The sequence below is a fragment of the Ictidomys tridecemlineatus genome, chromosome X (assembly GCF_052094955.1).
Source record: "Ictidomys tridecemlineatus isolate mIctTri1 chromosome X, mIctTri1.hap1, whole genome shotgun sequence".
Taxonomy (NCBI): domain Eukaryota; kingdom Metazoa; phylum Chordata; class Mammalia; order Rodentia; family Sciuridae; genus Ictidomys; species Ictidomys tridecemlineatus.
Genome location: NC_135493.1, coordinates 86,390,188 through 86,404,579, shown reverse-complemented (window position 1 = coordinate 86,404,579; position 14,392 = coordinate 86,390,188). Strand labels below are relative to the sequence as shown.

The 14,392-nt window shown below is 43.5% G+C and overlaps 2 protein-coding genes across 3 annotated transcripts in view; one reads left to right on the top strand and one right to left on the bottom strand.

Moving 5' to 3' along the window:
* Nucleotides 1-4,666: 4,666 nt before the first annotated feature.
* Nucleotides 4,667-6,901, bottom strand: Usp27x (ubiquitin specific peptidase 27 X-linked). The gene has a single exon (XM_005338700.5). The coding sequence runs from the start codon at nt 6,899-6,901 to the stop codon at nt 5,585-5,587; it is 1,317 nt and encodes a 438-aa protein (XP_005338757.3). The 3' UTR covers nt 4,667-5,584.
* Nucleotides 6,902-6,967: 66 nt separating this feature from the next.
* LOC144371758 (uncharacterized) overlaps nt 6,968-14,392 on the top strand; it is a 28,942-nt gene continuing 21,517 nt past the window's right edge. Inside the window, exon 1 of one of the 2 annotated variants that reach the window (XM_078034864.1) lies at nt 6,968-11,441. In XM_078034864.1, coding sequence (XP_077890990.1) covers nt 6,968-7,963 — 996 coding nt within the window. In that variant the 3' untranslated portion in view covers nt 7,964-11,441. The remainder of the gene's footprint in view (nt 11,442-14,392) is intronic. The other variant, XM_078034865.1, reaches the window with a different exon arrangement.

Below are 14,392 nucleotides of genomic sequence, written 5' to 3'. Positions count from 1 at the left end.
TGCAATTTACTATTGCAGAAGTTTTGGAGGTTTTTCAGTTATCCAACCTCAGAATCATTTTTTCAGCATGCTATTCCTATAACACATAATAGGGTAAATTTAGATGCCCCAGTCCACATATGACATAGGCCTGGGGTTTTTATTTCTCCTGGTGGCTTGAAAGAGAGCATGAACCCTGTCAATACTTACTTTCCCAACCCCTCCTAATGGCCAAGTGAAGCTACTAAAGGTTTTACACTGAGATTTCAAGTTTCTCTGCCTCTGATGGACCTGAGGCTGTGGGTATTAGACTACCAACACCAAGCACCTGGTCCCTTGGGTCTGATATCTGTAACCATTACCATATGGGACATAACAATGTCACTGACATTAAGCTTTATTTTTGTTTTTCTAGACATTTCCTTTTTTTGAAACTTAGTTATACTTTTAAAATTTTATTATAGTTCATCTCATATTAATATGTTTTAGAGTGGGGGAGGCACTATTCATATCATCTTAATATATGGTGTGTTGCCAGAAGAAACCATATTTTACACACAAGATTTTGCACCCTTATAATTAAGCACTTTTCCTTATCACTTCCATCTTCATAAATACACACCTCTTTAAATTTGAAAGAACTAGGAGTATTTAGACTATAGGCATATATGAGGCCAGGCCTCTATAAAATGTTGGATTATGTCATGTAGCCATGTAGTATGTCATTTCTCTGGGATTTAAAATTTCTTAGCACAGTGATTTTTAATATTTAAATATTTTAGTAGCAGAACCCTTTCTTCAAATATTACAGGGAAATAAAAAGCAAGCAAGATGAGATACTGCTCTGGTTGAAATAGGGTTGAACATTCTGATCCTCGCTGTTTTATCCTCCCCCTTGCTTCCTAAGGTGCTAAGGGTCTCCCTGGGGCATCTTCATACACTGCTTAGACTCCAACAAATGTGAAAGGAGATAGATTAGATCAGTGGTTCTCAAAGAGTGGTCCCAGAACCAGAAATATGGACATCACCTGGAAATGTGTCAGAAATGCAAATTCTCAAGCCTCCATCTCAGAATCTGCTGCACCAGAAATACTGGGGACAGGATCCAGTAATTGGTGTGTTAACAAGCTTTCCATGTGACTCTGATGCTTGTTAGTTGGATAACTTACTAGAATAGAATATTCCATTCAGGAGGTATTTGAAAAAAGGCTAGAGTGTTTCCCACAATTAATATTTCTGAGCATCTAAATTAACCCAAACATCTCTGGAAGCCTGTTTTCCATCCACCATTCTCTCATACCTGAGTGAGATTATAGACATTCTCAAGGACCAATTTTGCCATGGCCTTGATTCCTTTGAAATGGCTTCATGTGTCAGAAATCACTGAAAGGAGTTGGGATTCCTATTCTCAGTTTATTAGATGGAAATAATGAAGTTCCTCCTAGTTTTCCTTGACAAAAAGATTTGAGGTCATAAGCTCATAAAATTATATGGAGCAAAACAAGCCAGACATAGAGTACACACCAATTGCATTTATAGGAGGTATAAAGACAGGCAACACTGACCTATAGTGAAAGAAGTCAGCATAAGAGCCTTTGAGTTACCAGTAATATTGTTTCTTGTGGACGCTATTTACAGGAATATGTTCATTTTGTAGAAATTCATTGGAATATATATGACATGTGCACTTTTCTTGTGTGCTTAATACACTTCAGTACAAAAATTTAAGAATAGCACTGAGTCACCTGCAAGAGAAGAAGTACTCGTGTAATGACACATTACCATTGAGTGCTGGGCTACATATTGTGAGGATGTGGACCTTCACTTCTGGGTATGAAATATATATTATGAGCAAACAGGGATTTCCAGCACAGGGTGTACTACATTGTGACAATGAATTGTGTAGAGACAACCCCATTTACTGATTGGAAAAGATCTTTTGGTTGATGGCACCCCTGACCAGGATCCCCTGTGAGTGAAGAGGTGAGTCAGTTTTAGTATCTGGCTATTCTAAAAAAATGGACAGTGGCAAGATACTGGATTTCCAATTAGGTTAGGCCAAAAAACTGTAGGATGGATGTGTAAGGGGTGACCAAGAAGTAACCCAATTCTTGGTTCCTTATTTTGAGTGTTGTGTGTGGTTAAGGCCCTCACTTGTGAGCAGCCATCTTTTACCTGTGTCCTTCTGGGCCCAGATCATAAATCTATATACAACTGAGTCTCTTTGCTTTACCAGATTATAGATATAAATAGGGTTAAGAAATTAGCTTAAATTTTACTGGCTTTTCCCCCTATCTGCTCACACAGGAACTCCAGCCCAAGTGTAAAATGACCCATTTGTGTCTGAAAGTTTCCAGTAGCTCACAAATCAATCTGTTGTTTTGCTGTTTTTTTTTTTTTACCATTTTTCATATTCTTTCTTGTTTTGTGCCCCATGTTTGTGTATTCTGCCCATAAAGCTACTTAAGTGGTTATCCCTTCCCTCCTCCACCCCCTTGGCCACCACTGCTGTACCCACCAGGGGCTACCTCCAGAGCCCCATAAAATCCACAACCATGGAAATGCCCAGCCATGGACCAGCCATGCTCAAACAAGCCTGAATCTCAGTTCAAATTAACACATACCTGCTGAATACATGTTGTCCTTGGTCCCATGGTGGCGTGATCTGAAAGCAGCTCCTGGATTGCTGGTTCAATTTAGGGTTTGGTGACTGATAGGGGCATAGGGCTGGGTTTGAATGACGCCCCTGTTGCTGAGGCACAATGGTGTTTTCTAGATAGAGGTGTGAGGTCCAGTCAGGAAGTGCCAGGCACAGCTGCTCCCTCTGGTGGTCTGTGCCTTCCACCAGCAGTGACAGGGAGGTCAGCGTCAGCAGTCTAATGCCACTCATTTGTGAGTTCCTTTTAGAACTATTCCTGGGGTGCAGGGTATTTAAAAGACAGCGTCTAGATCAGACAAACCCCAATGAGGAACATTCTATTAAAAATGTGAACGCATACAAGACAAAGGTTGTGGAAATGTTCCTGATTAAAGGAAGCAAAAGAGACATGACAACTAGATGCAATACCTCACCCTACCCCAGATCCTATAATAGGGGGAAGAAACACTATAAAGGACATTTCTGGGACAAAAAGACAAAATTGGAGCATGAAGGGTAGATTTGATAAAAGCATCATATCGATGCTAATTTTTCTGATGCTATACTGTGGTGATAGAGGGGATTTGCCTATTGTTAGGAAATGGCCTCTGATATATTGCAGCACGAAGGGCCATGATGGATGTAATTTATTCTCACACAGTTCAAACACATTTATGAAAGAATGCACATGTGCAAATGATAAAGCAAATCAGGTAAAATGTTAATAGGTAAAGCTGGATAAAGCATATGCAGATGTTTGTTATACTATTTTCTTTTATTTTTGTACCTTAAGTTTGAATTTATTTTCAAATAAAAATGTTCAAAGGATAGTTTCTGTGCAGTCAGGATCTGATGGCAGATGCCTGACTGAACTCTCCCTGTGGCAGACATGAAGAATGAGGACATGGCTTTGTTCCCAGGTAGGGCTTCCAGACACATCCCAAAAGGTAGCCAGACACCTAGTCTGAAGTTGCCAATTGGCACCCAAAGCACCCATCTCTTGATCTCTCCCATCCTACAAGGCACGAAAAATAATGTTACACATTGTGTCCTGAGGATTATGGGCCCTGAGTGTTAAAGAAATATTGGTTATGAAAGGATGATATATTAGTTTGTTCATCCATCCATCCACTCAGTAAATGTTTTGAGTACTTACTTACTATGTGTCAGGAACAGTTCCAGGGGGTGAGGATGCAGCCAGTGTACAAGAGACACAACCCCTTCCCTTAAAAAGCCTATGAGCTCATTGCAGGTGTGCTTACAACCACATGAATAAACCTGTATTTTCAAATGAGTTGATCATAAAGTAAGCTCAGGAAGCTGTGAGGAACCCACCCTTTTACCAAAGCCAGTGGATCTGATGAATTTAATTCTCTTCCAGGATTTTCTAGGGAATAGTTACTTTTGTACCTGATGCTGAGGAGAGGAGGACTCGTGCTGCTTCCCCCATCCTGAGCTCATCCCATCTGTTTCAGCTTAGCTCTCTGCAGGCTGCTCTGCTCTCTGTCAGGATCAGGGAAGGGACCAACAAGCCACTCTATCAACATCCGTGGGCTGATGGATCAGTGAGCTTTGGAAAACAGTCTTTCTCCTGATCTATGCCTGTGGGTAAATGTGGCAGCTATACCCATATTGCTTTTAGAAAGCAAAGACCACCAAATACCTTTGTGTGGCAGTCTGATAGCATTCTAGCCATGAGAATCCAATCACTGGGGTGCCGAGTCATGAAAACAACATGATTGTCCTTCAGCTGAACAGAAAAATTACCTTTGGGGAACAGTTGTTCTCCCCTCTCCAATAATGGGCTTGACATCAACTGTCATGCCCTGTGCACAGAGACAGCAGTAGAGTCCATTGTGTCATGGCTCCAAGCAGTCAGTGTTGGGGAGAGTTCTTAAAATTCTATGTGTGTGTGTGTGTGTGTGTGTGTGTGTGTGTGCACGCGCAAGTGTGATTGCAAGTGACACAGGTCCCTTCTTTCCATGGGTCTCAAGTGGGACTGACCTTCACCTCTGATGTATTGTGGGCCCAGTCCAAAGAAGTTTCAGATTTGGATCCAACAAACGTTTACTGAGTCCCTACAAAGTTCCAAGCCTTTTACTTTATACTTTGACACATTTTATATCATTTAATCTTTAACAACAACCCTTTAAGGTAGGAATTATCTGCACTTTACAGATGAGAAAACAATCGCAAAGAGGTTCATTGATTTGCTCAAGTATATCATACAGCTTTTTTTTTTTAAACACTCACACACTACACTGTCAGCTGAGGCCTGTCTGTGTTGATAGCTTATCTTACAGCATTTCTCTTGTCTTCTCTACTTTTGGAGCGGCTGCTCCCCTTATGCAAGCCCCCTTATTTCTTCTCCTTTCACTAGCCCGTATGGGCTTTTCTTTTTTTAATACTGCATTTAATAGCACAAAAAAATCACGAATACAAAGAAACTGGCAAAGGTGTTTGTCAATGATATCCCTGCCTCCTCCGCTTTTCTGCTTTCATACCCATGTACGCAATGGGCTACATTTTTTATAAACTTTTCTTTTTCCCCCCAAATGTATAACTGTTATGTGATTGGTCAATTGAAGCTGAAACACCCATGGAGAAAGATGTTTTACGGTTACAAGGGCACACACCCCCCCCACACCACCCCCCACCCCCCCACATCTTCCCACACAACCTTTTGGAGGAATATAGGATATGTACCAGTGTCACGATTTCCCTGCTCCTGCCTTCCCCACCCAGAGCACTCCTGCCATTTAATTTTCCTTTAAGTTACTGCCTCGACTAGAGCCTCTTCTCCCTCCCCTTCTATTTCTCTTCCATCAGGACCTTTTTGGACACTGGGTACTGTTCAATTCTTACTCTGTCAGGCCCATGGGCCATGGTCAAGTAGGTCCTTAAATCTCGATGCCAGTTGTAGTACGGTTGTCGTCATCTTCCATTACAGGTAGTCGGTGTGTCGCTTCAGTAGGCTTGTGTATTCATTTCTTTCACTTTTTCTGACTCATGTTCCAGGACCTGTTTGTGATAGAACAGTAAATACCCTTCACTGTCCAGCACATCCTTAATACTGGCCTTGGTGATGACAGCATCATCACATTTGAACCACTGGTCCTTGTGGTGCCGGATGAAGCTGGTGTAGTGGCCACTCTCCAAGGTTCCTTGGTGATTAACCACAGCAAACAAGGAATACTTATTCTCGTTGTTTCCACTATTAGTTGGCAGCTGCAACTGTCCATTCATTCTGCTCTCTTTACTTGAGGCCATAAACGGTGTCATATCCAGCTCCAGAGGAAAGGAAATGTATGTAGTGATCTTGCGCCTCTGTTTGGCTGAGTGTTCAAACCGTTTGAAATGAAAACAGGCAACAACTGGTAATTTATTCATCGTGAGCTGTTTGGTTGATTCCTGGTAGCTTTGGCAACTGCCACATTTGATTTTGGCACTGCTTCCTAAGTGCTCTGGCCTCGTAAACCTTCTCAAGCAGTCTGTGAGGGTGGTGATGCCTGGTATGTGGCTTTCCCCATTCACACTGCTGTCCCTCCCTGGACTCATAGGCCAGAAGGAGGTGCAAGAGCCAGGTAAGTCCAAACTGATGTCCCAGCATGGGTCTATGGTGGTGGAGACCCCATGGCAGGCTTGACAGGTGACATCAGACTGCAGGCCACCTGTGAAGATTTGGTCTATGATGCAGTTACAGTGGTTGGGATTATTGGCTGCCTTCCCTACATCATCACCTTTGCAGTGCCTGTGCAGGACATCTAATGCCGCAATGAGGAACTCGTGGGCATCCTGTTGCCTGTACCCTGCTAAGTGGCGAGCATGTATCCACACCAGGTGCAGTAACTTATAGGGAACGTGAGGAGACGGGTTTCCAGAATACAACTCCCGAAACAGCGAAGACATCTCACAGACCAGACACAACTCAGGACTTGGCATTTCACATCGGTGCCTGTCGGAGAGGAAGAAATCTCTCAGGATGGGAGTGTGGGTCAGGGCCTGGACGATGCAGTTCATAAAGCACGTGTTGCCGAGATTGATTAGTCCTCTTAAGCCGATGGTGAAGCTGGACGTGATTCTTCTCCGCCGCGGGTTGTGCCCCAGCAGTTCTAACTCCGGTTTGGTTGTTTCCCAGGTTGGATATTTCTCACCAAGACCTGGGACTGAACACTGCTGGTGAGAAACCTCTGTTGAGGTGGAGGCTTGTAATTTCAAGGCTTCTCCTTGCTCTTCTTTGGCAATTTGCTCAATGTCTTTGTCATACACATAGTCCTTACACATAAAGCAGTATATACCTCCATAATAAAGGTCTACCGCTAAGTTGTGTTGTTTTGTCTCGGCGTGCTCATGAATGTGTTTCTCTGTGAAGCAGCCAAAGAAGACACAGGAAAGGCAAGAGTGGAGTCTGTTCAAATGGGTGCCACACACATGGCAGATGCACGACTTTGCCTTGCTTTTCCTAGTCTCTGGGGTTCCACACCACACGAAGCACTGGTAAATGACCCGCAGTTCCTGCCTCCAGTTCTCTCCCACCTTAAAGCTGTTCACGTGGGAACAACCTGGTGGCCCCACGGCAAAATCCACATCCAAGCATCCGCCCCCAGGGCCGCGACGGGGCCGGGGCCGGGGCGGGGGCCGTGGCCTAGGCTGCGGCGGGGTACGGAGCCGGGTCTGGGGCCGGGGCCGGGGTCGGCGGCGCGCAGCACGACTGCGACGCGGAGAGGGATCGGGGGGCCGCGGCGGGTCGGAGGGAAGGGTGGGGGGAGGAACCTCGTCGCTGCTGCCGCCACCGCCGCTCCGCGTTGGATTCTCATCCTCCAGCTCCGGCTTCGGCTCCCCCTTCGGCTCCTGCTCCGCCTCCCGTACCGGCTCGGGTTCAGGCTCGGGCTCCAGCTTGAGCTCAGTCCGGCGGCCCGGACCCTCGGCCGTCTCCACCTTCCCGGCCGTCTCCACCTTGTCGGTGGCGTCCACCTTCCCGGCCGCCTCCACCTTCCCCGCCGCCTCCACCTTCCCCTCCACCTTCGCCTCCGCCTCCACCTTCCTCTCCGCCTTCTCCGCCGTCTCTGCCGTCTCCGCCTCCTCTACCTCCTCCGCCTCCACTGGCGGCGGCTCCTCCCCCTGCTCGCAGGGCTCTGGCGGCCACTGGGCGTGGCGGCGCGGGGGCCACGCAGACCTGGGGTGTCCCCCGCCCGGCCTGAGAGAGCGTGGTGGCTGTGGCAGCTGGACCCAAAAGGGACTTTCACTGAAGGAGGCGGCGGCGGAAGCAGGCGACGCCCCCGGGAATCCTCCCGCCGAAGCCCCCTAGCGGAGGCCGCTTCTGCAGCCAGGCCCCGTTTCCTTTAATTCAATATTTTCCAAACTTGCTTGTTCACGAGAATCACGTGGGGAGCATGTTGAAATTACAGATTCCTCGGCTCCACCCGCAGGCCTACAGAATCAGTCTCTGGAAGGGAGGTGCTCCGGAACCTGTATCTCTAACTAGGGCCCGAGAGGCTGCTTATGATCAGGCAAGTTTGGGAAACACAGCTCTAATTCATTGAGGCTGGCGGGAAGGGGGGCGGGGACCGCGCAGTCTCTTTAAGGCGCTTCCAGTTCTCAGCTCCAATCGCTGCTCTGACCCCCATCGTCGTCTCCTCCCCTCTCCTCGTCCTTCCCTAGGTCCAAGCAGGCTTCCCCCAGCACTGCGGGGCCAGGGGCCCGAAAGGTTGCCAAAACCAGAAATGTTTCTGAGGCTGTGTCATGTCCCCTCACGAGGGGGTCCTAGGGAGTACAGGCAAAAGCCGTGACAGCCATCATTCCGATGACTGAGCCTGCCCCCAGTGTGTCCCAGTCACCCCTCCCACTCAGGTCCTTCTCTTCCTGCAAAGGTTGAAGCTCCAGCTCCATTTGGGGGCAGGCCTGGACCCCAGATCCGGAGCGGCGGCGAGTCCAAGGCCGCTGAATCTGAAGTAGCACCTCCCCTTTCCCATCTTATCAGTGTTCTGCGGAGTCTAGACTAGCTCCTTGCCTCCTCCTCAGGCAGCCTCCCAAGGCCAAGGGTGGGATGAGGGTTTGGCAACTGGCTTTCTGCCCAGTAGATGCTGAGCATCCCAGGGGCAGAACTCAGCTCTTCCATCCAAGGCCAGTGGGGCAAGGCACCACAAGGCCATCTCTCCAACTGGCACCTCTCCTGCTCAGAGAAGGGCCTAAACTACAGATGCAGTCCAGAGATCCTTAATCTCTAGTGGAAGCCCAGGGCAGGCAGCAGGTGGGAGTGCAGAGGAAGCCTGTGGAGCTGCTAATGGAGAGAGGGGGATCGTGCAACGATCTGAAGGGCCTCTGATAACCCTTGTGCTGAGAGGCTGTTGGCACTGGGCAGAAGCACCTTGGAGTCCATGAGAAATGAGGCCAGAACCAGCAGCTCAGGTCTTGAGCATGGCTGGGGGTATGGGGAAGCCAGATGCATTTGCTGGTCCCAGGGAGTGCAGCACAAGGCAGGCATCAGCACATTGAGCCAAAGGGCAGGCCGTGTTCTAAGAAGAGCCTGGTCCTGGTGGTGGCCGGCTGTGGCCAAGTGCACCTTGGCAGGCTTGTGGGGCAATGCTGCTTGGTTATATACTCCAGCAAAGTTCTCTCTGGTCAGCACAGGATGTCACCATTCACCTGGCTTTCCCTCCAGGAAGGGGAAAGGGAAGGACGCCTAGGGTTAGCAGCAGGAGGAAATCTTTATGAATCAGGAACCCTTAAGGAGGATGCCTAGTTCCCACCCAGCTGAGGGCTGCCCAGGTGCCTGCCCTTCCTACATCAGTTCTGCCTTTAATTCCTTGAAACACCCCAACATCCTTCCAATAAATACTTGCCCTTTGTGGCCTGCAACCAGAGGAACTGCAACTATCATACCCGCTGAAGGAATGCTGCTGCTACTAAAAGTGACTAGGGTCATGGAGAGTAGGAGGCAGGGGAAGGGTTACTCTCATCCCATCTTCACAGAGTAACAGACAATGAAGAGACCTAATGATCTCTGTATACCAGGGACTGTCTCCCATTGAAGACTAGCCATGGTTATCTGGTTGCCTTACTGATCAACTTCCCATAGAAGCATACAGTCCACCTGGACTCTGCTCAGGCCAGCGTGTTCTGGAAGTGGAGGACTCTGCCACCATTCATTCAACAGATGTTTATTCAGCACCCACCCACAGCCAGGTGGTATGAGGTGCTGCAGAAACAACAGTGAAACAAAGACATTTACCCCAGGGCCAGAATTGTGGCTGATTTCCCCAAAAAGCACACTAAGGAAGTGTTTTTCTAGGTCACTAGCAGAGAAGAGACACCCAAACCAAAAATACATATAAAAACATTATATATCAGAATCACTATAACGTTTGATTCTTCGAAGAGTCCCTATGGGAAAATCACAAATTAGTTGTACTTCCTTACATTCATTTCCTGATTGCACGTTGCTTTTGTTTTGAATCACATGTGGAAGTGATCTTGAGATGCTTAGTGTTTGAGTCTGGATTCAGTCTTGGGCAAATGTCACGGTCTGCATCTCACAAAGACATGACAATTTCTGGCAAAAGAGGCTGATCTTAGGAGAAACAGCTCCTCACAATCCCCCTTGCATCTGAGTGCTAAATACAGCTCTGACCACAAGGTGGCAAAAGAGTAAATTACAATTCCTCATATACATATTTTGTATGTTTATATAAAACTGTTGGTTTGTATTAAATGCTCTCTAAAAATATTTGAAAAATGCTGTTCACCTACATACATTTTTAGGTTGACATCTTAAATTTTGCATCATAAATGTCAATTGGCTGCAAACATGTAATTTCTGACAAGTGCTAACATTCAAAAATAAAACTCTTACATCACTATTTTACATGAATCCAGTGGAACGTAAATACCTTAGGGATTTGAAAGCCACCATCATCTGTCTTAAAAATTTATAACCAATAGTTGCAAGTTGTATATTTTCCCTTTTCTCCCTGAGTTCTTAATTCCACTCTATTCTTCCAACAGAATTTTGTCTCAATAATATATATTTTTGCACTTGAAGCTATTTTATAGTTTGTTCTGCCATGTTATTCTGCAGCAAAATTGTATAAATGTGTATTTAAATGCTCTCTAAATGTTCCTGTTATCATAAGGCTGTAAGGTGGTGGTGTTTAAAATTTTTCTATTTTATCTTGACAAATAGATTACAATATGATAGATCGATGCATTGTAAATATATTACAAAAGATTTTATAGGTTATTATTAAAATAAAAGTTTATTGGCAGTAAAGAGGATTAGTAGAGCTATTTTGAAAAAAATAGTGGATGTATCTGTGGATAAACATTGCTTATTGCTAGAATGAGACATGATTCAGCATCCATTCTCTTCCTCTTTTTTGTTTGGTTAAATGTTAGCATACAGAAATCTCCTTCATATAAATGGGTAAATCAGGATGGATATTTGTTTTGCCAATATCGCTCAAGTCTTTGAATTCTTTTGGAAATATAAGGGTAAAAAATACACAAGGTGTTTTATCTACAAAATTATTTCTCATGATTTGTCAGCTACAACTCCACTGGGTTTTCCTTCAATTTTATTGGAAGCAAAGAAATGGAAATCATCTGAGTTGCAAAAGAATTTGATCCCTTTCATTTGTTAGAACAGTTTGTTCACCATTGACAGCAGTGTTTGGAATTGTCTCTCTGGTGCCCTGAGGATTTTACACTGCAGGGCAATACATCCAGATGAGATTCAGGATGGGTAAAAGATATGCTTTCCTTTTGTAAGTGCAAAAGGCATGAGAAGGGAAAGATGGAAGGAGAGAACCAGCTTGATTCCTCCACAGTAAGTATGTTATTTGGCAGATCAATTTTTAAAATGCATATGAAATTTGAGGATGTAGAAATTGATCCCCTTCTAATTCCTGTACCCTAGGGTAATGCACACTCCTTTGAAATTTGCTGGTTACATTATTATAAAACTAATACATATATATTTGTGAGTTTTTTAAAAAGATATAGAAAAAAGAATGACATGAAATGTGAAAGCCCCTCTCTCTTCCCATGACAATCACACCAAGTTCTATTCCCTGGAAAAATTTGAGAATTTTTCTATGCAGATAAAAGTGTATTTCATACATATATTATTTTTATGAAATATAAATGAGACTAATATGCAGAAGTTCTCTCCAAGTTGATTTATGCATCTAATGAAACACCAATAAAAATCCCATGATATTTTTTTAGGGGAGACTTAACGAAGTAATACCTAAATTAGTATGGAAAATTAAAAAGCATTTACCTCTTCCTTTTTCTTCTTTCTAAAAATAAAGATGTAATTACTATAGGTAAATAGCCATCTTGTAACTAATCCAATTGAAAGGATAAAAACGAAAAGAAAAGAAACTGATCACCTCTGGGTCTATTGTTACATGTGAGGGAAAACTACTGTATTTTATCAACTCTAAGAGGTACATCTCTTCAGATTTCAACATTGCTGAAATATTTGAATGACAGTTTATGATTATTTTGGCAGCACTTTTTTTCTTTCTTGGTGATATATAAAATACCGTGTGTCTCACAGTAAATAGTATCTGAGAATCAGTGTAATGCTCAAAATGTCATCCTTTTAAGTCTTTGTTATTTGCATCCTGGTTGTGTGTAGTCTGAATACAATTCCTAAGTGAGAGTAGGCTTGCTTGCTTTTTTTCCAGCTTACGTAAATTTATCCGGTGCCCAGTCTAGGGTTGTGAACACAATCCGAGGTCTTTATGTACTTGTAGATAAGATCAAACCAGTGGGTTTGCCACATCCTTTGTGGAATCTTCAATGTTGACCTCTCAATAGCAGGCTTTCTATGTCACTCCTAGCAAAGCCTCAGTCCTTATCCTGCCCTTTCAGAGGCCCCTACTGAATCTGGCCTTGGGCTCTGAGACCTTGCTTCCTATCAACTCAGCCTTGCTTCAAGCAGACTACACTTATTTCTAGTCCTTGAATAAATTAAGCTGGATCCTATTTCTAAGCCTATATCCTTAGTGTTTCTACTGCATGGAAAACTCTTCCTTTAGAAATCCTCATGGCTTTCTCCCTCATTTGCTTCAGATCTCTGCTTAAATATCACCTTATCTCAGAGCTATTCTTTGACCACTGTATAAAATAGCAACCCATCCCTGCTTTAATTTTCTTCATAAGGTATCACTACATGATGTATTAAGTAACAATCACATGGATATATTAAATATTATACACACACACACAATATAAACACCAAGAGAGTAAGATGTTCACTATTCTATCCCCAATGCTTTTTGAAAGTTATTACATATTTAAATATTTGGCAAATAAACAAATAAATGTTTTCCTCATGGATGAAGTCGTCCATATTTTAATATTTTTATTGGGCATTTTGTATTACCATTTTTGTGAACTGGCTAGTGTTCTTGGGGTTTCTCAATAATCTTAATAAGTAGCATTTAGATGGCTCTTGAGGTATGCCAAAAGATGTTCCTATTTAACTTGTTTAACCCTTGCTACAATTTTAAGAAATTCTCTTTTATCTACTCCCATTTTTAAGTGATGAAGCTGAGGCAGAGAGATTGAATAACACCCAAGTCAGTGATACATATGGGATTCAAGCTCAACAGCTGGAATCTAGAATTTGGTTTCATACCTACTAATCTATTTGCCCTTTATCTGTCAGATTCTAAAATATAAATATTTTCCACATTTGTCATTGTCTGTTGTCTTTTATTTTTACTATGTGATGTTTAAGATTATTATATAGACAAATTTCTCAAACATTTCTTCATGTGTTCTGGGTTTTAATATCTCATTTTAGAAAAGTTTCTTTTTAATCCTGATTATAACAGTACACAGTGAGTGTAAAGGGCCTGAGGCCAAAAAAAAAAAAAAACAGTTTGATGATTTCAAGAAATGAAAACAAAGTCGGAGTGGCATGAGCTTGATGACCAAGAAAGGGGAGAGTGATACAAGATGAGGATGAGGACTCAGGTACAGGTGAGGGCCAGATCACTTGGAGCTTTGTAGAGCATCATACAGGACTTGGATATTATCCCAGTTCCACTGAGAATCATTTGGGGATTTTTAGAAAGGCAATGGCATGATATTATTTATGGCCTACATGTAATAATTATAATCAAATAATAATAACAGTAATTAAAATTGATTGCTTATGGTATCTGAAGTACTGTTTAATAAGTAATTTAATAAATTATTTAAACCTCATAACACACTGATAAGCTAGGTACTTATATTATTGTTACTATACACATAAGGAAACTGAGGTACACAAACAAAAAGGAGCTGCGGATGTACCTCAGTGGTAGAGTGCTTGCTGAGCATGTGTGACACCCTGGGCTTGATCCCCAGCACTGCAAAAAAATTTTTAATAAAGTACTTTGGATTTTCTCATGTTTTTTTCTCTGCTTCTAGACTTCTTCCTATTCAGAATATACCTAACATCAACAATGAGATGTCTGATATCTACTTTTTATTTTTTTAATATATATTTTTTTAGTTGTAGATGGACAAATACCTTTGTTTATTTATTTTTATGTGGTGCTGAGGATCAGACCCAGAGACTCATACCCGTGTAAGGCAAGCGCTCTACCACTGAGCCACAACCCCAGCCCCTTGATACTTGCTTTTTCTAGGCCCTTGATGTCTCATTGGTGGTCTTCAGATCTCTTCTAGGCTAACAAAAGGGAAAATAGCAAGTCAACTCGACAGTACGGCCCCTAAGTCTGAGAACTGGCCTCCTCCCCATCCCGTTTGGTC